This window comes from Macaca nemestrina, chromosome 12, assembly GCF_043159975.1.
Source record: "Macaca nemestrina isolate mMacNem1 chromosome 12, mMacNem.hap1, whole genome shotgun sequence".
NCBI lineage: Eukaryota > Metazoa > Chordata > Mammalia > Primates > Cercopithecidae > Macaca > Macaca nemestrina.
Window position 1 is genome coordinate 84,052,199 of NC_092136.1, and position 24,330 is coordinate 84,076,528.

Consider the following 24,330-nt stretch of genomic DNA (forward strand, 5'->3'; position numbering starts at 1 on the left):
ATATTATATTCTGTTTTCATCTGTCAGATAATGTTGAAGAACTTCACTAGGAAGAAGGCTACAGTAGAAAGTCCTAATACTCTTTCCATATTTAAGATTATAAGGTGGAATCCTTATGTCAATTCATCTATAATTATCCTTCTGTTAAGTATGGTTATAATATAATAATTGATCCTGTTATAAAAGGATTTGAGAATTATCTTATTCAAATACTTTGCAAAATAAGATGGGTTAGAGTCTCTAAAAGTATTATTTTATTTTCACATAGCATTAATTTGTTTTTCAAAAAATGATGTCTGCCAACACACATGACATAGGTGTTTCACTCTATGGACATGAATCTCTCTCATAAAGTGAATTTGCTAAACCCAAATACCAAAAGGAAGAGAACGTAAAGAAAGTTAACTAATGTATTTCCTTAGCCTTAAAAAAAAAAAAAAAAAAAAAGTGTGTGCTTGTAATTATTTTAATTCCCTCCAATATGGTCTGAAAATCAGGGGAAAATATAACAGCATAAAAGAAACTTGTCTGTAAATGAACTTGAAGGGTTGAATGCATATTCAACAACATTCTCTATACCAATGGCTTATCTTATTTGATTATTAGCTTGTGTTTAATTTCCCTTGACAAATAATTCACCTTTGTTAATAATCATTTAGCACTGCAAAGTAATTCTTGTAAGTTCATGGGAATGGATTTTAAACAGTAACCATTCCAAAGATGCTACTGTAAATGCAATTAGGAGGGTGAATAAAAGCATGAGGTAGGAGTGGCAGGTTGTATGGGAGAGAACCTAACTCCTTAGTTGTTGGTGCTGTTCATTCACATACACTTTCCTGACAGTGATGAACACACAAACCTTCAACAATTCTAAGACCTCTTTGGGGTTACAAAAGGAACAAACAGCTACTCTTTAGTACAGGCAATATATTTTTTAACTAACCCTAAAGTGTAACCTATCATATTGAGTAGAAAAACATAAATCTCTGGCAATAGTATTATAATTCAATGACTTCATGAAAGACCTAATCAGAGATTGTTAGAGCTGGCGAGTGCCTCAGAGATAATCTCATCCACAGCCCTCATTTTACAGAAGAAGATCTGAGGCCCAGAGAAGAGAGATTCTCTAGGCATAGCCAATATAAGACTTAAAATCCTGACCCCCAATTTTTCCGTTAAGCTTACACCTCCTATGAGCACTATCCATGAAGTTCAGTGTGTGTGTTTCATTAACTTTACTGCCTAAGGTGCTTACCAATTGTCCAATCCAATCTCTGTTGTTATCTTTCAGAAAAATAGGTATAATGTGATATATATTCACTTAGAGAAGTCAAACTTTATTTCAGATGAAGCAGGCTCTTTCTCTCTCTCTCTCTTGCTCTTTCTCTCTCTCTCTCTCTCTCCCCCCTTAGTCACCATAGTAGCCACATGAAGTGCTTTATATAAATAAGCTGGACGAATCCACAGGCTTTTCACAACAAAAAGAAATGAAGACTTGTATCTTATAGTAACAGGACATGCACTCAGACCATTAACCGGCTTAAATCGTTCAAACACCAAGTTCTACGCATCTTTTTCAGGGAGTGCATCATCAGGTCCAACAAGGAAGTCCCGTGAATATATTTCAGAAAAGGAGCAATGAATGATAACCTGTTTTAAAAACCTTCAAACCTCATTTCTTTGGGAACACCAATCACCTTTACAAAAATCTGGGGTGGGACAGTTATTCACTACAAACTTCACTGAGTAACTGCGCCACCTCTTGATAAAATTTGTTTGTTGATTTCAAGTGGATTGTATAAAAGGGAAAAGCACGCAACTGGGGGCAATCTGAGCCTAGCTCCAGATTTTCTGTCTAAAATAAAAAATAAGCTCTTTATCTTAAAATATGTCACATTGCAAATTGATGTGTTCAATTTCATCTGGAGTTCATCGACCACCCAACTTACTCCTGCTAGTTGGCCCAGTGGGTTGGGGCTCTAGGTGGTAGTAACCTGAGATGAGTTTGGGAGCCCAGTCACTAGCTAAATGCACAAGGAGATCCCAAGCAGAAAGCCACCCAAGGTGCCCATTTCCGAGCCGCATCTGCTCTTACAGCCTCTGAATGTTAGACACCAGGGTCCCATCACCATTGAGTTATCGGCCCAACATCGGACGCCAGAAAATCAGTGCGATCTGTTGGCCCCCAAACCCAGCTGGCTCCCAGAGAGAGCAGAGCAGTCGCAGCTTCTGTCACTCTCCCAACAGGCAGAGACATAAACAAGCAACAAAAGGAATTGTTCTCTCCCCCGAGGGAGGCGACATGCATTAAAAAGACATGAACCTCGTCCTACCTTGCATCCAAACATCAACGATAAAGTGTTGTTGGTGCAAGCAACTTTGCAGTGGCAAATCATTGGTGTAAAACAGTCAGGGTCCTTAACAACAGGGGACATTCCTTCCGGGCTGCGGCAGTGGCAGCTCGCTGGGGGACCCAAACGCTGTGCTCGCCTGGCACATGGAGCGGAGCGACAGCCTAGACCGAGCTGCCGCTTCGATCACTGCCCCCTGCACCCGCCGTGGCCATCCCGGAGCCCCGGTGGAAGCAACGCCGCGGGCAAGTACCAAGCCTCTCGGGGTCTCCCTTCCCTGGGGAACGAGGCGTGTGGGGGGAGGGACAGAACCAAGAAAGAATTTTTCCCCCTACGGTGAATTTGGGGGAGGTAAAATAAAAATAAAATAAAATAAAAATAAACCATAAAAATAAAAGGAAGCGAGGCACTTAGAGGAGGGTTCAAAGGAGGTGGGGCAGTATTAGCATGTAAAAGGATGTGCCCGCCTACTCTCCCCAGTCACACAAGATTGTCATGCGAGCTGAAGGGGGCTGAAATTATTTCCTCTGAAGAAGAAGAAGAAAAAACATACTGCAGCTCCCGATTTGGTAAAAAGCCAGTGGTTTGCTGCAATCCAGAGTCACTGTGGGGAGCGCTGGCCGGGCAAGTGGGGTGGGAGGGAGGGGCTGAGAAAGGGAGGAAGCGCGGTGCTTGCCAGCCTGGCCCTGCCTTTGGGTGCTCTTGGTGCCGCCGAGGAGTCCCCAGCGTGGGAGCGCGGGACCTCCCCGCGCTGACGTGACCCCGAGACTGCATTTGGCCCCCACCGCTACAGCCACCCGAGGGTAGAAGACCTCCGAGGCCGACTTCCCGGGAAGGGAAGGGGAGGCCCGCGCGGAGCCCTGCAGGGAGCATCCTCCTAGCCCTTTGACAACAGCGTGCCTTGCCGGCGGCGGTCGGAGGGCCAGCAAAGAAATCTAGGGTAGAAAACAGTCTCAAAATGATTTCGCTGGTGCCCTACGCCGTTGACTTCTGGGTCAGGGAGCCTACTCACTCCCTGGGTAGAGAAGCGGCCTCAGAACCCAGGCTTTATTTGACATAACATTTGTCAAACTCAAAAAAGAAGCGTCTGCCCCTTCGCCACCTTGATGTCTCTGAGGCTCCAGGAAACCCCAGAAGTAGTATTTATGTTGTTCCAGAAGTATGAATGACAAGACTGATGGATGCTTTATTGTTTGTTTGTTTTTTGGTTTTGTTTTTTGTTTTTAACTGAGGCTGTCAAAATTGCAAAAGACCAAAAAAAAAAAAAAAAAAAATCAGCATGTGGCTGGCTGGCACAGCTGCAAAATTGCTTATGGAAGACAAAAACAAATGTGATAACAAGGGTGTGGGGGTAGGAAGTGGGTAAAACTAGCACTTTTTGGGTGCCACCTGGATGCCTGGCACTATGCCTCACAGATGGTTGGTAGAAAGAGAGCAAAACATCAGAGTTTGGAATCAGATTCTGGCTCTGGTGCTAGATGTGGCTTTCTGTAAGTCACTTACATTATCCAAATCCCTGTTTGCTTACCTGTAACTAGAAGGTGTTAACCCCTAACCTAAAGGTTTGTCACGAAGACGAGACAGATATATTGACCAACATATTCCTGTGGTAAGCCCCAGTACATGGTAGCTGCTCTTAACTTACATAGCTTATTTCATTTCTTAGCTTGAGAGATAGATATTATTCAACATATTTTTTCTAGGGGAAGAAACTGAGACCCTTAGTGTTTTATCACTTGCTCAAGTCACATAATCAGTAAGTCTGAAGGTTAGGTTCAAAGAAAAGTAGAGGAGAGTTTAGAAAACAGCATCATGAGAGACATAACACACTTCTCCAGAAACATGTTCCAAAGTATTCAGATTTATTTGGGAAGGATCAGGACTGTCACATTTACATGAATATGGTAATTCCAAGACTCTTTCCAATTTGGTGTTAAATTCAGAAATCCCACCTGAAATACAGGAACAACATAGTCCAAAGTATCCATGGCAAACTGACCACATCCTCCTGATGCGGTTCCATCAGAATGCCAGACCACTTATATCGTAAACTAATAAAAGCCTCAATATCATGGTATGCTTCCTCCTTAGAAAGTTTAAATGTATTGGTTAGAATAAAAGAACATACCAACTTGCAAACCGTTAAGTCAAAGACAGTACCTTATAAAGTGCCTTTGCCCCACCCATATCCAAAATACTCTCCTCTTCTCTCCCAAGTTGATGGAAAATAAACCTGATTATGTCATAATTATCTATGATGCTTATTATAAATATGGATTATGAAGCCCAACCCTACATTTTCATCCTATAGGCCAGTAGAATGTCAATAAATCTACATTCTAATCAGCCCCCTTGTGAGAGGAATGCAATTCCTCCTTATGAAATAAGACTTATCTGAAGGAAATTCAATATGGAACAAAGTATGACCCTCAGAGTTGAGTTATACCTGGTTCTAACTGTAGAGGGCAGCCATGCCTAAAGTTTTGGGATTCTTACACTAAGTGCAGAAGTCCTTGCCTAGTAGATATCTCCATTAGGAATCAGTACTGATTCAATCTAATGAATAGCTGGAGGCCGCTGGGACTCAGGAGGTCTAATCTATAAGTTCTTAAACATACGAGGTCACATTTTAGGAGCAAAACTGGTCTGAGGCCTTGTGTGAAAATTTAAAGTCACATGTATAGATTAAGTATATCCCTTACCATTTTATTCCTTTATGTTAGCATAAAAAGTGTGATTGTGTGAGCAATTCCACCTACAGAGCATCTATAATTGTGGCTGGTTTTTCCAAGAGAATAGATTCTAAAAAAGCTGTACAATATTTCCCTTATTCATTAGCCTATAATTTGGATTTCAAACACCCCAAAAGTATTGTATGCTCTATATTGTGATGTTCCAATAATATCTAACAGTCTTTCCCTAATGAATTACCCAAGCTAAAGCTGACCTCCTATTCTAGGGCAGCATTAAGGCTGCTATGTGCAAGTTATTCCCCATTTTACAGTTTGTGCTAGTTTAAATTGATAAAGTGAAATGACAAAATATAAAACAAAATGTATATTTCATTTCCTTGACTTTTTATGTTTAACTTTAATCAGTGAGAGTTCATTTCTCTGTATGTGCGTGTATATGTGTTTATCTGTTATCCATTTATATGTATTAGATAAAATGCTTTCCCTTAATTCTCCTCTCCAAATAACAACTCTGGGGTAAATTGAAGGGGAAAATGAGGGGAAAAGTGGTTTCCATGACAATGCATTCCATAGTTACAGCCAGTAACCACTGTTGTTAAAATACATGAATCACTGTTACCTTAAGATATGAACACACTGCATTACTGGTTTGAAAAGTACTAATTTGAGAGTGTACTGCATGGGGGTGTACTGCAATATTTTTAGGAGATATTACTAGGAAATGCAAGGAGATGACGCATTCATTTTTATAGTCAAAATAAACTATTCTTAATTAGACATTTCAATGATTGATAAAATTTACAGTTCCTCCTAGTAATTATCACTTTTATAAAATGATGCATCACAACAATGCACTATTAAGCATTTCTCCTAATGACAACTTTCCTCAAAATGGACTCATAATTACAAAAATAGGATTATCAATAAATGTAACCAGGGTTTAATTTTAATCTTTTATTTATTATTGTTATACTTAATCAGAAACTGGGACACAGTAAGAGACATTAGCTAGTTATTCATCTTTTTTCTTTGTTGATTCTTTTCATAGCAATTTTTTAAAAAGAAGTTGTTCATGTTGTAAAGGAAAAGAATAGATTGGCTACTAGGAGCCATGGTGCTGTTTCCTACTCTCTGTGTGACTTTGAGCAAGCTACTCAGCCTCTCTAAGTTTCAATTCCCTTTTTTATTAAGATGAAATAGGTATATTAGATTATTTCTAAGTTTGCTTCCAATGTTGAAATTCTCTGAGTGATCTTCTAAATACGATTTTATGAATGTAAAGGAAATTTGAGAAACCATTTTGTTCAGTTACCTATCTTCAGAAATTTCACTCTTCCATAACATTTACTATTTGATAGGCACTAATATCATGCTTGCTATGTACACTGTTTTGAATTCCACAGAGTGCTAGAGCCAGTCCTACTCATGACAGCTGGTTATGTGTAACTGTCTAATTTCACATTCAGTGACATCATGCTGGTAGCTTTGAATCAGTCATGAGAGAGTATTTACACCATTTAAATGAACAAACACCACAATTCAGGACTTTTTTCTGCAAAACACTTTTACCAGTACAGCACTGTTCTAAGTACTTTAACTACATTAACATTTTTAACCATCACAATCACTCAATCTCACCCAAAAAAGGAAAGTGAATGACAGAGTGAGAATAATGCCCAAGGTAACAACATTGTTATACTAATCAGCTAAATGAATCAACTAACAAAAATAGTTTTGATGACTTTCAATCACAAATGTTTATTTCTTCCTCATGTTAGATGTACTTCATAGCTTAGCTATCATTCTAGCCCATGTTGTCCATGGACAGAAGAGTAGCCTCTATAAGTAGCTTCTGTCACATGGAAGAGTAACCTCTATCTAATGTTCTCATGGCGGAAGGAGAAATGATCAATGATTGAATATGCAGCGAATCTTAAAACATCTGTTCAGACATTAAAAACATCTTCCAGCTCACATTTTATTAGCTAAGGAATGTCATGTGGCCAACCTGATGACAAAGGTTGGGGAAAGATAATTCTTTCAGAGGGAGGAAAGAGAGAATACTGATAACAGTAATATAAAACACTATGGTTTATTCGAGTGATAGAATTGAGATTTGAAGTCAAGCCATCTGATTTGAGGATCTAAGCTCTTAATAAATAGACTATCCCGGCTATCACTTATAGCTAACACCTCCCAATTTTTCATCTACTGTCTATAATAGTGTTTGTTATTTAGTAACTCTTTGAGGGAATTCTTCCTTATGACCCCTATAAAGAAAGTATAGTGTTTAGGTAACACATGAACTTTGGAGACAATCAAACATATAAGGTTTTGTCATTATTAGCGTGAGATTTCAACCTTTAAATCCTTTTCCATCTCCTCTACCACTGTAAATTGAAGTCCATTTATTTCATTTAATCTTTAGTAGAGATGTTTTCATGTAAGTGGAACATTGCATTTTTATCATTGAGTTTCCCAAAACATGTAAGGCAGAGAGGAATATGAATGTCCTTCTGCCATCAGTGAGTTTACAAACCAGTTGACTAGGTTACTCCGAAATGAGAGTAATGAAACTCTTCCTTACAGTAAGAAAGTATATACAATTAAGAACTAATAAATATACTCAAAGTCCATACGAATGCTTGACCAATTTAGTTAACTTAGCTAAGCTACCATTTCTTGTTTCGTAAAATGGTGATAATATTATAGCATTACTATAAGGCTTAAATGAGATAATGTGTTGAAAAATGCCAGTCATCTTTATCTGGTTTGTATTAGGCACTCAGTAAATTATAAGGGCTTTGTGTCACTTTTCTGTTTTTTTTTTTTAATGAAAGTCAACAGAAAAGAATAAACCTACCCAATATGTATAATCTCTTTATACTGAACAATTCTAAGTCTTTAACCTTTCTTCACAAGTTTTACTGTCTCAGCGACTCTCCTTAGACCCTTTCTCAGTTCTTCCATACTCCTCTTACTGAAGAAAACACAACTGCAATGATATATTCTCAGGTCCCACATCAATAAACTCTAATATCTATCATGTTCCCTCATAATTGTCAATCCTTTGTGTTCACTGTAATTTATTATTATTATTATTATACTTTAAGTTCTGAGGTACATGTGCAGAATGTGCAGCTTTGTTACATAGGTATATACATGCCATGGTGGTTTGCTGCAACCATCAACCCGTCTCCTACATTAAGTATTTCTCCTAATGCTATCCCTCCCCTACCCTCTACCCGCCAACAGGCCCTGGTGTGTGATGTTCCCCTCCCCATGTCCATGTGTTCTCATTATTCAGCTCCCACTTACGAGTGAGAACATGTGGTGCTTGGTTTTCTGTTCTTGCGATAGTTTGCTGAGAATGGTGGTTTCCAGCTTCATCCACGTCCCTGCAAAAGACATGAACTCATCCCTTCTTTATGGCTGCATAGTATTCCATGGTGTATATGTGCCACATTTGCTTTATCCGATCTATTACTGGACGCTTGGGTTGTTTCCAAGTCTTTGCTATTGTGAATAGTGCTGCGATAAACAAATGTGTGTATGTATCTTTATAGTAGAATGATTTATAATCCTTTGGGTATATACCCAGTAATGGGATTGCTGGGTCAAATGGTATTTCTGGTTCTAGATCCTTGAGGAATTGCCAGTCTTCCACAATGGTTGAACTAATTTACACTCCCACCAACAGTGTAAAAGTGTCCCTATTTCTCCACATCCTCTCCAGCATCTATTGTTTCCTGACTTTTAAATGATCTCCATTCTAGCTAGCATGAGATGGTGGTTTCGATTTGCATTTCTCCAATGACTGGTGATAATGAGCATTTTTCATATGTCTGTTGGCTGCATAAATGTCTTCTTTTGAGAAGTGTCTGTTCATATCCTTTGTCCAGTTTTTGATTTTCTTTTTCTTGTAAATTTGTTTAAGTTATTTGTAGATTCTGGATATTAGCCTTTTGTCAGATGGATAGATTGTAAAAATTTTCTCCCATTCTGTAGGTTGCCTGTTCACTCTGATGATAGTTTATTTTGCTGTGCAGAAGCTCTTTAATTAGATCCCATTTGTCAATTTTCGCTTTTGTTGCCATTGCTTTTGGTGTTTTAGACATGAAGTCTTTGCCCATGCCTATTTCCTGAATGGTATTGCCCAGGTTTTCTTCTAGGATTTTTATTAAACTTACATTTAAGTCTTTGATCCATCTTGAGTTGATTTTTGTGTAAGGTGTAAGGAAGGGGTCCAGTTTCAGTTTTCTGCATATGGCTTGCCAGTTTTCCCAGTGCTATTTATTAAACAGGGAATCTTTTTCCCATGGCTTGTTTGTGTCAGGTTTGTCACAGATCTGATGGTTTTATATGGTGGTGTTATGTCTGAGGCCTCTGTTCTGTATGCCGGTTTTCAAAGGTAATGCTTCCAGTTTTTGCCCAGTTAGTATGATATTGGCTGTGGGTTTGTCATAAATAGCTCTTATTATTTTGAGATATGTTCCATTGATACTTAGTTTATTGAGAGTTTTTAGCCTGAAGGGGTGTTGAACTTGTCAAAGGCCTTTTCTGCATCTGTTGAGATAATCATGTGGTTTTTGTCTTTGGTTCTGTTTATTGATGGATTATGTTTATTTATTGGCATATGTTGAACCAGCCTTACATCCCAAGGATGAAGCCAACTTAATCGTGGTGGATAAGCTTTCTGATGTGCTGCTGGATTTGGTTTACCAGTATTTTATTGAGGATCTTCACATTGATGCTCATCAGGGATACTGGCCTGATATTTTCTTTTTTTGTCAGTCTCTGCCAGATTTTGTTATCAGGATGATGCTGGCCTCATGAAATGAGTTAGAGAGAATTCCCTCTTTTTCTATTGTTTGGAATAGTTTCAGAAGAAATGGTACCAGCTCCTCTTTGTACCTCTGGTAGAATTTGGCTGTGAATCCATCTGGTCTTGGACTTTTTTTTGTTGTTAGGCTATTAATTACTGCCTCAATTTCAGAACTTGTTATTAATTTATTCAGGGATTCAACTTCTTCCTGGTTTAGACATGGAAGGGTGCGTGTGTCCAGGAATTTATCCATTTCTTCTAGATTTTCTAGTTTATTTGCATAGAGGTGTTTATAGTATTCTCTGATGGTAGTTTGTATTTCTGTGGGATCAGTGATGATAGCCCCTATATCATTTTTTATTGCATCTACTTGATTCCTCTCTCTTTTCTTCTTTATTAGTCTTAGTCTGGCTAGCAGTCTATTTTATTGATCTTTTCGAGAAACCAGCTCCTGAATTCATTGATTTTTTGAAGGGTTTTTCGTGTCTCTATGTCCTTCAGTTCTGCTCTGATCTTAGTTATTTCTTGTCTTCTGTTAGATTTTGAATTTGTTTGTTGTTGTTTCGTTGGTTCTTTTAATTTTGATGTTAAGGTGTCAATTGTAGATCTTTCCTTCTTTCTCTTGTGAGCATTTAGTGCTATAAGTTTCCCTCTACACACTGCTTTAAATGTGTCCCAGAGATTCTGGTACATTGTATCTTTGTTCTCGTTGGTTTCAAAGAACATCTTTATTTCTGCCTTTGTTATTTACCCAGTAGTCATTCAGGAGCAGGTTGTTCAGTTTCCATGTAGTTGTGTGGTTTTGAGTGAGTTTTTAAATCCTATGTTGTAATTTGGTTGCACTGTGTTCTGAGAGACTGTTTGTTATGATTTCCGTTCTTTTGCATTTGCTGAGGAGTGTTTTACTTCCAATTATGTGGTTAATTTTAGAATAAGTGTGATGAGGTGCTAAGTAGAATGTATATTCTGTTGAATAGGGGTGGAGAGTTCTGTTCACTGTAATTTCTTTTTTTTTTTTTTTTTTTTTGAGACGGAGTCTCGCTCTGTCGCCCAGGCTGGAGTGCAGTGGCCGGATCTCAGCTCATTGCAAGCTCCTCCTCCCGGGTTTATGCCATTCTCCTGCCTCAGCCTCCCGAGTAGCTGGGACCACAGGCGCCTGCCACCACGCCTGGCTAGTTTTTTTGTATTTTTAGTAGAGACGGGGTTTCACCGTGTCAGCCAGGATGGTCTCGATCTCCTGACCTCATGATCCGCCCGTCTCGGCCTCCCAAAGTGCTGGGATTACAGGCTTGAGCCACCGTGCCCGGCCTGTTCACTGTAATTTCTAAGTCCTCTATGTCCACTCAACTACCCCCAAGTATAGACTCTTTTACTTAGCATGTTTGTATGACCTTCATTTGAAATAGTTTTCTTATATAGTTGATTAGTCAATAAATGGATGAATAAAGAACCAATACATAAGTGATCTCAGCCAGACTTTCCACTGCTTACACCTAGGCTCTAGGTGAAATACTGTGAAGGTCTTTGAGTCCTGACCCAGCTCCCCTCCCTGCCACCTCCTTGGTAGGAGGAGTATACTCTTTATTGAAGAAATGCCAGCCTATTCGTTCTGAATCAATTTTGACATTTTGTTTCAGCAGCAAGTGTTTTTTGAAATAATTATTGTCCCCTCACAATTTTGCCTTTGAGACTTCTCATGACAGTTACTTTCAACCTTGTTGCCATTTTGAAAAAGCAACTCCAAAACACTACCCACTACACCACCTGTGAGAATACTGTTAATGGCAAAATTCAAATAACAGAAGAACCCTTCTTAGGCCTTATTGTTCACCAAGTTTGATGTCAATGTTGAAATAATAAAAGTTGGGTCTATGTTCCAGTCCTAGTTTGGACACCTGCTATGCAATTCTGAATTGTTACTTAACCTGAAAGTTAATTGTCTCAAGTACAAAAAAGGGGAGGAGGTTGTTGAGTAATAATACCTCTATCACAGGGTTCCTATGAGAATTAACTAAAATGCCACATGTAAAAGTACCTATCAAAGTGCCTGGCACATATTATTAATAAATGCTTAATAATATTCATTTGTCCACTCACTGATTCTTGTATTCATCCATTCATTACACACCAAAGCTAGCCAAGAAACTTCTTTAAAACAAATGTCAACCAACCACAGCAAAATTTCTGTAAAATCACTAATTCTATTTTTATATTGGACTTGCCCATCTGTGAAACAAAGGCAAATTGATCATTGTCAAAAAAATAAACTAAATCAGAGTTCAACTTTGAAAGCAGTAATTCATGAGAAGACTGACAAGAACATGGCTCATTTTAAATGGCTTTATATTGCCACTGTGTGCTTCTCTACTACAAATAGATTTTCCTTATCAGCTCCCTTTCATCTGAACAATAGATGGCTCTTCTAGCTGCATAAACTAGATGAGGCATCTTACATACCCCCAAGAACACCACTCTATTATGTCACAAGAAGTGGCCCTCAGCTAATCATACAGTAAGTTGAATGATTACTCAATGAAACAACTCCTCCCCTAAAACTGTGAAGACATCAGATTTCTGGTACAATCTCCAGCTATGTATCACAGATTTAAGATAATGATATAATTACACTTTTTCTCTTAATGAGCTGCAAGCATAATGGTTAAAGTCCTTGATGGTACCAAATTTTAAGTATAGCCTACCTAGATTCTTATGTCCAGTTTGCTTAAAATAAGATTATCATAAGAAAACTACCTTTTGGTACAGTGTGTGAGTTAGTTGTATTACGAGAATGATGGTGCTTTCTTCCTTTAATACAAGGACTGTCAATCTCAAATGCAATGCATTGGAAGATGTGCGTAGTATTTGCTTTAGTTAGCATCTGATCATAGAAAAACTTTGCTTGGTTGATGATGTTAGCACATTAACTTTATCTCCCCCTTTTGGTTACCAATTGTATACTTTGAAGTACCTACTATGTACTAGACACTAGGCCAAGTTCGGGATACAGTGGTTAAGTACAGACCAATGCAGTGCTGGCCTCATGGAGATTACAAACCAATGGAGAAAGCAGATTGGGATAAGTGCTTTGAGGAGAGCTACATGGCTGTATAAGAGCATATATAGGGGAATCTCATCTAAAAATGGAGATAGAGAAGGTGTAATTAGGAGAATGATAACTGAGTTGAGATAAGAAAAATAAGTGGGAATTAACTAGACAAATAGAAAGGGGAAAAGCATCTCAAAGAAAAGGAATAGGATATACAAAGAATATGTGGTACCAGCACACAAGGAACATGGAAAGGACTGAGATAAAGAGAATACAGAAAATAAGGGGAAACATCAAGTGAACAGAGGCTGAAGAAGAAAGCAGAGGTGAGACTATTCAGATTATATTTAAAATGTTTGTTCTTATTCTGAAAGCCTTAGGAAACTACACAAGAAATATTTTAAAGCAGCTTTATTGGTGGAGAACTAACATACAATAAACTGGAAATATTTAAAGTATAAATCTGGTAATTTTCAACATATGTATACATCTGTGACACCATCAACATAATCAAGATAATAAACACATCTATCACCTTTAAACGTTTCCACGTGGCCCTTTGTAACCTCTACCCCCCCACTATTTCCTAATCCCCCATCCCAAAGCAATCACTCATCTGCTGTCTGTCACTAAATATTTATTTGTATTTTCAAGAGATTTATATAAATGAAATCATACAATATGTGTTTGGAGTCTGAATTTCTTCCACTCAGCATATGTATTCTAAGGCTTATCTAGGTGGTTCCATGTGCCAATAGTTTACTTCTTTTCTTATTACCAAGCAATATTACATTGTAAAGATATATTATATAATTTGTTTATATTTGTTGACAAACATTTGAGTCACTTTCAGTTCGAAGTTATATAGCTGCTACGAATATCTGTGCATAAGTCTCTGTATGGACTTATATATTTCCTCTTCTTTTGGAGTGGATTTGCTTGATAACATGATGAATATGTGTTTATATTTTAAGAAACTGTTAAATTGTTTTTCAAAGTTCTTGTCTCACTTTACATTCCCACGGTCAGTGTATGAGAATTCTAGATCTTTGACATCTTCACCTGGTATTGTCAATCATTTTAATTGTAGCCATTCTAATAGATGTATAACAGTACCTCATTATAGTTTTAATTTGCCTTTCCTTAATGACTCATTGTGTTGAACATCTTTTCATGTGTTTTTTCCCCCACTATCTTTGCTAAAGTATCAATTCAAATCTCTTACTTAGCTTTAAAATTGAGTTGTTTGTTTCTTATTAAGTTTTGAGAGTTTTTCTATAGTCTAGATTCAAACCTATATTAGCTATATGTTGCATATAGTATTTCCCAGTCTTTGGTTTGTCTTTTCATTCTTATCAACGTCTTCTGAATACCAGAAGTTTTAGTATTGATGAATGCAATTTATTAGTTTTTTTCCTTTATGGGTCATACTTTTATTTCATATCTAAGAAATCTGTGTTTAACACAAGGTCACAAAGATGTTCTTCTCTTATTTCTTCTAGAGGTTTTGTAATTTTACATTTTGACCTATGATCAATTTTGAGTTAATTTTTGTATATGATATGAAGTATGGATCCAAGTTCATTTTTTGCACGTGTATATGTAATTGTTTCTGTATTATTTGTTGAAATGACTATCCTTTTTACATTTAATTGTATGTCTTTGTCCTTATATGTATGGTTTAATTTTGGACTCTCCATTCTATCAATCTGTTTCTCCATCTTTCCACCAATACTATGTTTTGGTCACTGCAGCTTTATAATAATTCTTGCATCAAGATATTTTTGACCTCCAACTTTGTTCTCTTTTTTTCAGAGCTGTTTTGACTCTCCTAGGCACTTTAAATTTTCACACAATTTTTAGAATGAACTTGTTAATTCTACACCTACAAAAATTTCAACTGGAATTTTGACTGTGTTGAATTGTGTTGAATCTTTAGATAAGGTTAGAGAAAATTAACATCTTAATGATACTGATTCTTCCAACCCATTAGCAAAGTATCTGTTTATTTCTTTAATTTTACTCAGCGATATTCTATAATTTCCAATGTACTGATTTTTTCACATATGTCATCAGATTTATTCCTAAGTATTTCATATTTTATGCTCTTCTAAACGGAATTCCTTTATTGATTTTAATTTGTAACTGTTGTTAGTACATAGAAATACAAATGGTTAATTTGTATATTGTCCTTTTATTCTGCAACTTTGCTAAACTCACCTATTAGTCTGATAGCTTTTTAAATAGATTCTATCAAATCATGACATGTCATCTATAAACAAAAATGAGTTTTCCATCTTCCTTTGCTTCTTTTTCTTTACTAATTGTACTGGTTAAAACATCCAGAACAATGTTGCATGAAAGTAGAGAAAGTGGATATCCCTGTTTCTGATCTTAAGGGGAAAATATTCAGCCTTTCACCACTAAATACGATGTTAGCTACAGGTTTTTCACATATGTTCCTTATCAGGTTGAAGAAATTCCCTTCTATTTATATTTTGCTAAGAGTTTTTGTTTTGTTTTGTTTTGTTTTTAATCAGGAATAGATATTAGATTTTGTCACATGGTTTTTCTACGCCTGAGATTTTTTTAGGTGATTAACATGGCGATTTTTGAATGTTAAACAATCCTGTATTCCTGAAATAAAGCTCCTTTGGTCATGATATATTATAACTTTAGTGTACTATTAGATTCCATTTGCTAAAATTTTGTTTAGAACTTTTTCCATCTATGTTCATGAGGGGTATTAGTCTGTAACATTTTTTATTGAAATATATTTGCCTATTTTTATACCAAGGCAATACAGGCCTCATGGAGTGAGTTGGAAAGTATTGCCTACTCTTTGATATTTTAGGAATGATTTGCATAGAATTGGTGCTATTTCTTCTTGAAATGTTTGGTAGAATTTACCAAAATCAAACTATCTGGGCTGAGAAAGAAAGAGAGAGAGAGAGAGAGAGAGAGAGAGAGAGAGAGAGAGAGAGAGAGAGAGAGAAAGGGAATGTGATATGTGTGTATGGGAAGTTTTATATAAAGTTTTTAAGCAGAAGTGGGGGATGTGATATTATATTGCATTTCAGGAAGATTGTCTGGCTGTAGTGTGGTGAAGGACTGGAATGGAACAATACCATCAGTGGGTAGAACACTGAAGAGGTGCTCTCAGTAGTGCAGGCAACAGATAATGGTGATACAGACTAGAGAAACGGCACTGGAAACAAAGATAAATAGTTCAACTCAAGGAACATCTTAAAAAGTGAGTGAAAGTGATAAGCACTGGGGGTAGATCAGATATGGGGGAAGTTCAGTATGACTTCTAGGTTTCTGGTTTACATAACTGGATAAGTTGTAATGCCATTCACTGAAATATGATACACTAAAAAGTAAGATAGTGTTTGTGTATATGTGTGGGATGGAGGAGGCATTATTCCTTTTGGGGGATTTTGCTTATTTGTTTGTTTGTTCTTTTTGCTTGTATTGTAAATTTGATTTACAGTGTTTTTGGTAACTCTAACTTGGATACATTCCTCTAGAGCTCAGCATAAGCTAGGTTAGAAATATAAACTTATGAAGTGTCTGTCAATAGGTTGTATTAAAGGCTCAGAAATAGCTATCATCCAACCTGAGAGAAGAGCATGACAATAAAAAATTATCTAGAATCAGACTTTGAAGAACTTTTTTTTTTTTTTGTCTTTTAAAAAACATCAGGAAACTATTTTTCTTAGTAGCTACTCTGTTGACTCTGCTTAACAATGACATAATATATCCTTTTTCAATAATGTATATACCATCTATATTTGGTCTTAGTTGGTGCCAGAGAGGCAGCAAGGTGGTAAGATAAAATAAATATTGCAAAGAAAAAAGAAATTTCAGGACATAACAACAATATGTATGGTTCTTACAATTAGCTACCCTCTTGATTTCAATATACTAGGTATTCTGTTTCATTCATTTGTTTATCAATAGAGATACATCTCCTATATGATGCTATAAAATTATTATTTTTGAGATATTAAAATGTTAGTGGATGAAAAGATCAAGAAAAGGCCAATATTATTAATCAGCAGGGAAATGAAAATTAAACCACAATGAGATGCCAGTATACACCAAGTGGAATGGCTAAAACTTAGGAGTTTAACAATTCCAAGTGTTGATGAGGATGTGGAGGAACTGAAACTCCCATACATTGCTGGTGAGAATGTAAAATGGTCCAACCACTTCGGAAAACAGCTTGGCATTTCTTAAAAATTTAAACATAAATATATTGTACAACACAGCCATTCCATTTCTAGGTATTCAAGAGAAATGAAAACATGTGTCTACACAGACCAGCAGCTTTTTTCATAATATCCCCAAATTGGAAACAACCCACAGATACATTAACAAGTGAATGTATAAACAAAACAAGATATATATGTAAAATCTCAGAATTATTGTTCCAATTAAAAGGCACAAAAGTGTGCATATTATATAAATCCTTTTACACAGAAATATATAAAATAAAAATCAATATATAGTGATATAAAGTAGATCTACTGCTTCCTAGGCCTAGAGGTAGACAGAGGGAAGGGATAAAAGGAGGAATGAGGAATCTTGGGGTGATGGTAATTATCTGTAACTGTAATGTGGCAGTGGTTTCTCAGATGTACATAGCTATCAAAACAGAGCAAATTGTATATTTTAAACAGATTCATTTTATTATATGTAAATTAAACTCAATAATGTAGATTAAATATCTTAGGTGGTTTAAAACTCAAGACCAAAGAATTATATTAATCTTCTAGATAAATTACTAAATTAAACACCAATGGTAGAGTTTTTTTTTTAAATCAAAGTAACTCCCAAATCAATTTTTTCCTACACAAGTATTATTACATGAACTGATGACTCCCTACTTTGTTAGAAGATAGAATTCCACATGGGGCTTAGTTTTCCAGAACTAGAAAATATTTATTTATTATATGTTTGCCAAGATCACTCAGACAACTACTTTGTTCACTCTTATGAGCACTTTACCTGAGTTTTAAAAAATATTTTATATCACTAGGAAAAGATATGTCTTTAAAAATGGAAAGCTGCTAGTGAGGAAAGCCTAAAGTTTTAGAGTTTAAAATTGAGAAATATTGATGAAGCAGTAAGTATATGATTGAATAATAAAACTACCTGGCTAAGGAATGTGGGACTTTCGTTTGTTGATTAGAATTCCTATTTTTCCTCACATCTGACAGGAGGTCAAGGGAAGACAAACTAGATGAAGGATGTAGCCATTTTACATAAAACAGTATCAAACCAATATAGTAGTATGCAAAACTATCTCACTTCTACGGACATTGAAACGTATTTGAATAATATTTTATTTATGTTCCATAACTACCCTGTGATCCCAAAGTTTAATTTAGTACAGTCTCCTGGGGTCTTTTTACAGGATGTGATGAAATGGTCCTTGTGCCCAGGCCCCAACTAGGCCCTAGAGTCCATTGTCTTGGGGGATACTAACCAGATTCTCAGCCTCACAATGACTGGGTCTACTCTGTATTTACCCTAACTTTCCGAAATTGGGAGGTTATCACTGCTATTAGTTTCCATGACATCCACTAGATAAAAGAAGGAAGGTTGCAAGAAAGGACCAAAGTCATCGAAAAACAGTTACGATTTTACTGGAGTGCCAAAGGGAGATGGCTGCAGTACAGCAGGGGAATGGAAAGGCACCTATTAATTGGAAGCTCCTGGGGGCAGTATAGAGGCACCCAGCTTCTGCAGCCCCATCCCCCTCATCCAAAGCAGATCAGCCCAGAGACAAGAGTGGGAGAAAAAGGTAACCAGAAGAATCCCACCAGGCTCTATTGCCACTGGATATACCTACAATCCTTACTACGGAAGAACCCCACAGTTCTTCTAAGCCCTGAGCCCAGCTGGGAGAGATGCTGGAAATTCATGCAGCTGTATTGCTTCAAATTAGGAGGACGAGGTTTAGATGTCCTAAGCGCTACCCAGCCACTGTTGGCCAAGCTGCAGCAATGCAGTTCCATATAGAGACCAAAGCTGCCTCTGGAGTGCATCTTCCTCTGGAGGCCAGTAGCTACTGCATCTCTTCAACACTGGGGCTCCATCTTCATTCCACCAATCCCACACCAGTGGCTGAACACCACAACTCCAGTTGTGTAGAACCTGAGCCCAGAATCAACTGTGACTGTCATCTTGCACAGCAGGGAAACCAACCCCTGCCACCTGCACTTCCAGCCAGATGAACAGTCTGGCAGTCTTACCCACAGCAAACTCACCCTGAGCCAATCTGTTTCACACCCTCTCTGAGTGGGAGAGGTTCTTGAGCCACTGAGTAGTTAACACATCCCCAGGACAACAAAATGGCTATCAGGCCCTGCCCAGGTTCTGAGAAACAGCCTCATGGTGCCCTCCACCCCCCTGTGGGCATGGCCCTGGCCTTCACAAAACCCATACGCCCACAATCAGGGCCAGAGAAACATCCCCATGGACTCCCATGGCAGATGTGCCCCAGGCTGGCCAAACAACTGTGTGCCTATGCTCTTAGTGAGAGTAACAGCCCCATGATTCCAACCCCCTGAGACAGACCCCGAGTTGGCCAACCTACTACGTGTATACATGTATTCTTGATCTAAGAAAAAACCTAGTAAACCCACCTCTGGCAGACCCACACTACCACCACCACCACCACCACGACCACCACCACCACCACCACAAACTCTCAGCCTAGATCACTGAGATACTCACAAACATCATTAGTGTGAATTACAGCTGAAGAAACCACATAAAGACTAAACTGCTGCACCCTCCTAGAACCAAAACCAATGCACCTACTGAACCAACACCACAAGATCCATCTAAATGAATATCTTTCCCTATGAAACTCACTCCATAAATTGAAAGAGGTGACTGTTCCACCAGATACATATAAATTAATGTAGGGACACATCAAACACCAAAAAGCAAGGAAACATGTACCTCTAAAGGAACACAATAATTCTTTAGTTTTAAAGACTCTACTCATAAGGAAGCATATGAAATGAAATGCCAGAAAAAGAATTAAAAATAATTATCTTAAGGAAGCTCAGTGAGATTCAAGAGAATACGAATAGACAATTCAACAAAATCAGGAAAAAAATTTTAGGATTTGAATGAGAAACTCAACAAAGAGATAGATATCATAAAAAAGAACCAAACAGGAATCCTATAACTGAAGAATTCAATGAAATAAAAAATACAATTGAGAGCTTCAACAAAAGACTAGATCAAGCAGAAGAAACATTTTCTCAACTTGAAGACAGGTCTTTTGAAATAATTACAGGCAGACAAGAAAAAAAAATGAAGAAAGCCTATATGATTTATGGGGCACCATTAAGCAAATATTTACCTTCTTGGTATTCCAGAAGAAAAGGGAAGTGGTGTAGACATTATATTAAATAAAACAATAGCTGAAAACTTCTCAAGTCTTGGAAGAGTCATAGACATTCAGATCCAAGAAGCTCAAAGAATCCCAAATATATTAAACCCAAATATGCTCTAAGTCACATTATAGTCTAATTGTCGAAAGTTTAAAGACAAAGGAAGAATTTCAAAAACAGCAAGAGAAAAGTGTCAAGTCACATATAAGGGCATCACCATTAGATTAACAACAAATTTCTCAGCAGAGACCTTACATGTGGTTTTCAAAAGACTTAATTTTTTAGAGCAATTTTAGATTCAATAACAAAACTGAGAGAAAGGTACAGAGATATCCTACATACCCTTGCCCCACAAATGCATAGCATTCCCTATTATCAGCAACCTCACCAGAATGGTATATTTGCTACAATTGATGAACTTTTATTGAGACATCATAATCATCCAAAGTCCATAGTTTACCTTAGGGTTCACTGTTGGTGTCGTACATTCTATGGGTTTGGATAAATGCATAATGACAGGTATCAATAATTCTTACATCATATAGAGTATTTTCACTGTCCTAAAAATCCTCTTTATTTTGCCTATTCATCCTTTTGCCTTCTCCAACCCCTGGCAACCCATTGAACTTTTTACTGTCTGCACGGTTTTACCATTTCCAGAATCTCATATAATTGGAATCATATAGTACATAGCGTTTTAATATTGGCTTCTTGTTTCCAGTATTTACCTATTATGAATAAAGCTGTTGTAATTTTTTTATTTATAAAATATTTACTGACAGATATCATAGAGACCCTAGTAGTGAGCTCTTACATAATTCACAATATTAATTCACTTTTTAAACTTTTTCCTTTGAAATAATTATAAATTCACAGGAAGTCGTAAACATAGTATAGAGAAGTACTACGTTTACTGTACCATCCACCTAGTTTCCCCATTAGTTATATTTTACATAACTATAGAACAATATCAAAACCAGTACATTGACATTGGTGTAAAGTGAGTGAACGGTTTATCTTATTCCTAAAACCTCCCAGGGAAGAAAATTCAAATCGATTAACACTGTTACAACTCTTAAAGATACTCAAAATCAAGAAGTTATCTATTGATTTATAGCTCTGAAAGATCTTTAAGAGGCCTTGTAGTATACCAGCCATCTTTAGTGAGAATTTATTTTTTATTTTTGCAATTCATTATTCCTATTTACTTATATTCTGATTTGGCTATCAACCCATCCATCCATTTAGCATTCATTGAGTTCTATGACACTTCAGATATTAAACTAGAAGCTAAGCATACAAGGATTAATAAAACATGCTCTCTCTCTGTAAAGAACTTACATACTAGAGAAGACAAAGAGTCATGGAAACTGGCAACTTATATGACAATGTGAGAAAAGAGTCGACAGTTAATAAAGGCATTGGGGTCTTGGGAAGGAGAAATAATTTACTCTATGGGTAAGTCTGGATGAGTTTCAAGTAGAGAACGACATGTGCCAAGAAAGTCTAATATACTTGCGGAAAGAGAAGTGTCATATGGTTGGATCACAAGGTTCTTTACGGGAAGTAAAGAGACTACAGGTTGGTTGAGTAGATTTTATCCAGGCTAAAAAGTTTAGGTTTTATCGTTTTGTCATTGTATATATAGAAGAGCCCTGAACAACAACAACAACAAAGACATAGGCCAGGGATCTTCAGTGAGCTACTAAATACATTGAATTATGAGAAAATGAATCACATTCTCTGTATATCCAACAATATATAACTTCTCTACATAGAAATAACTAAGATTGGGCAAACCTTTTAACTCTTGCACAGTGCATTTGAGGTGCAGCTGGGGCTGTAAAATATAGGTCTTGTGACATCTTCTTAAATGTTTTTTCTTATGTACCATGCTGTGGCAAATTTCAACATGAAAGAAAATCTGAAATTTTAACTGAAAAAAATGCAAACTCCTCCTGTGTGAATACAGCTTTTCAGGAAGAACTCTTCAGTTCTGACTGTAGTAATTAGAGAATTTACAGTTCTATGTCCTCCAAAGGATTAGGCAAGAGTTTTCTATAAGAATACTAAACATATCTTAATCTATTTTAAAATTGAAATACTAAGCCAAAATGAAAAATGCAGGAGCAAAGTCAAATTCCCACCTGAGGTAATGTTTGAACATTCTTATTTTCATCTAATAAAAAAGGAACATGGAGTTTCTCAGAAAGCTTTCTCCCACAGCTGGATACAAATACAAAACAAACTGAGAAGAAAGACAAATAAATAAATCTGATGGAAGCTGTAGAGCCCACCTGCATTTTTAGGAAAGGAAGCTACTAAGCACGAGGAATTTTTTTAAACTACAAAAGTTTCTGCTCTCCAGATCCTGAAATTAAAAGTAAAGATCTAAAAAAATAAAATAAAATAAAGACCAAAACTGGACAAATCACCTCCATAAAACACACCCTCCTCATCTTTTAACCAATCAGATATCCAAAAGATTTCTCACACCAAACACTGAAAACTAGGAATAAAGGTGGAAAAAGAAAAAAAAAAAACCCTGCAAATACTAATAGATATACCCAAAGTTCACATATTAGAGATCACTATTCTAGAATCCATGAAAAAGAGGGGCTCCTAGCCCTCTACTCAAAAACAATGTTTTCTTACTTTACCTATAATTTATATGTAAGGTTCATGATATAGTTTGGATCTGTGTCTGCCCCCCCGCCCCGCCTCCCGCCAAATCTCATGTCAAATATAATCCCAAATATTGGAAGTAGGGTCTGGTGGGAGGTGATTGCATCATGGGATGGTTTCTCATAAATGGTTTAGCACCATTCCCTTGGTGCTGTTCTTGTGATAATGAATCAGTTCTCAGGATGTTTAGAAGTGTATAGCCCCATTCCCACCCTTCCTCCTGCTCTAGTCATATGACATGTCCGTTCCCCTTTCACCTTTTGCCATGATTGTAAGTTTTTTGAGGCCTCTCCACAAGCCACGCAGATGCTGCTGTACTTCCTGTACAGCCTGCAGAAGTGAACCAGTTAAACCCCTTTTCTTTATAAATTGTGCAGTCTCAGGTATTTCTTTGCAGTAATATGAGAATGGCCTAATAACAATGTGTATTAGAATTCTAAGCCATCTTAGATTAAAAATAAAAGGCAGGAGAGCTCCTCTATAAGCAATTATAAAGAGAGCAAGGAAGAATGAAATAAAATATAAACAGTAGCGATAGGAGTTAAAAAATAAGTGATTACAGATCAGCCGTCATAAGATCACATATTTGTCAATCCTTGAGTAATATGTGAGGACATAATTACATGAAGTGGCTAAAATATAATCCCTATGCTTTAAGAAAACAGAAAATGATGCACTGAATTTATTAAATATTCCCATTCAGAAATGAATTGAAATATAAAAGTTTATGTACTGACAATATTTAGCCCTTAGCTACCTACAAACCGTAGCTTTGTGGAATGGGTTGCTCCTCAAAAATTCCAGGTGGATTGCTGAAGCATAGTTCAGGTCTATAAACATTAATTGATTGATTACTATGTGCCAAAAGTGAGATGTACAAAAATGGATGATATATTGTTTCTATTCGCAGGGAGCTTAGACCGTGTGTGAGATAGGCAAAAAGCAGACAATTATAACAACATATTTTGATAGCTGTGAGCAAGGGGTCACTGGGAACTCAGAACAGGAGTGCTTAGTCAAGACTTGAGAATGAATGGAAATCTGTGAGGGAAGAGAAGGAAAACAAGACATGAAAAGAAAAAAATAAATAAAAAGGAAAAGATCAGCCATTCTATTTATTTCTTGGGTTCCAGAAACTAATGCTTCAAAACAATTCTTTACTATTGAATAAAGGTGACAATTAATATGCTGTATTATTTTACATTTGAAATTAGCAATGAACTTAACTCTGTCCTTGCTCTTTATTTCAGCTTAGTTTAGACTTGATTTTTTTTAAAAAAGCACAGGATTTTAATTACAGAGTTAGAAACCC

The 24,330-nt window shown here is 36.9% G+C and overlaps 1 protein-coding gene across 24 annotated transcripts in view; it reads right to left on the reverse strand.

The window, feature by feature from the left end:
* Window positions 1–24,330, reverse strand: part of LOC105468849 (discs large MAGUK scaffold protein 2) — a 2,241,192-nt gene that overhangs the window by 1,278,613 nt on the left and 938,249 nt on the right. Inside the window, exon 1 of one of the 24 annotated variants that reach the window (XM_024788726.2) lies at window positions 2,334–2,982. The exons of 21 other annotated variants lie outside the window; for them this stretch is intronic. In XM_024788726.2, coding sequence (XP_024644494.1) covers window positions 2,334–2,435 — 102 coding nt within the window. In that variant the 5' untranslated portion in view covers window positions 2,436–2,982. Of the gene's footprint in view, window positions 1–2,333; window positions 2,983–24,330 lie in introns of those variants that run through there. 2 more of the 24 variants (XM_024788721.2, XM_024788720.2) reach the window with 2 other exon arrangements.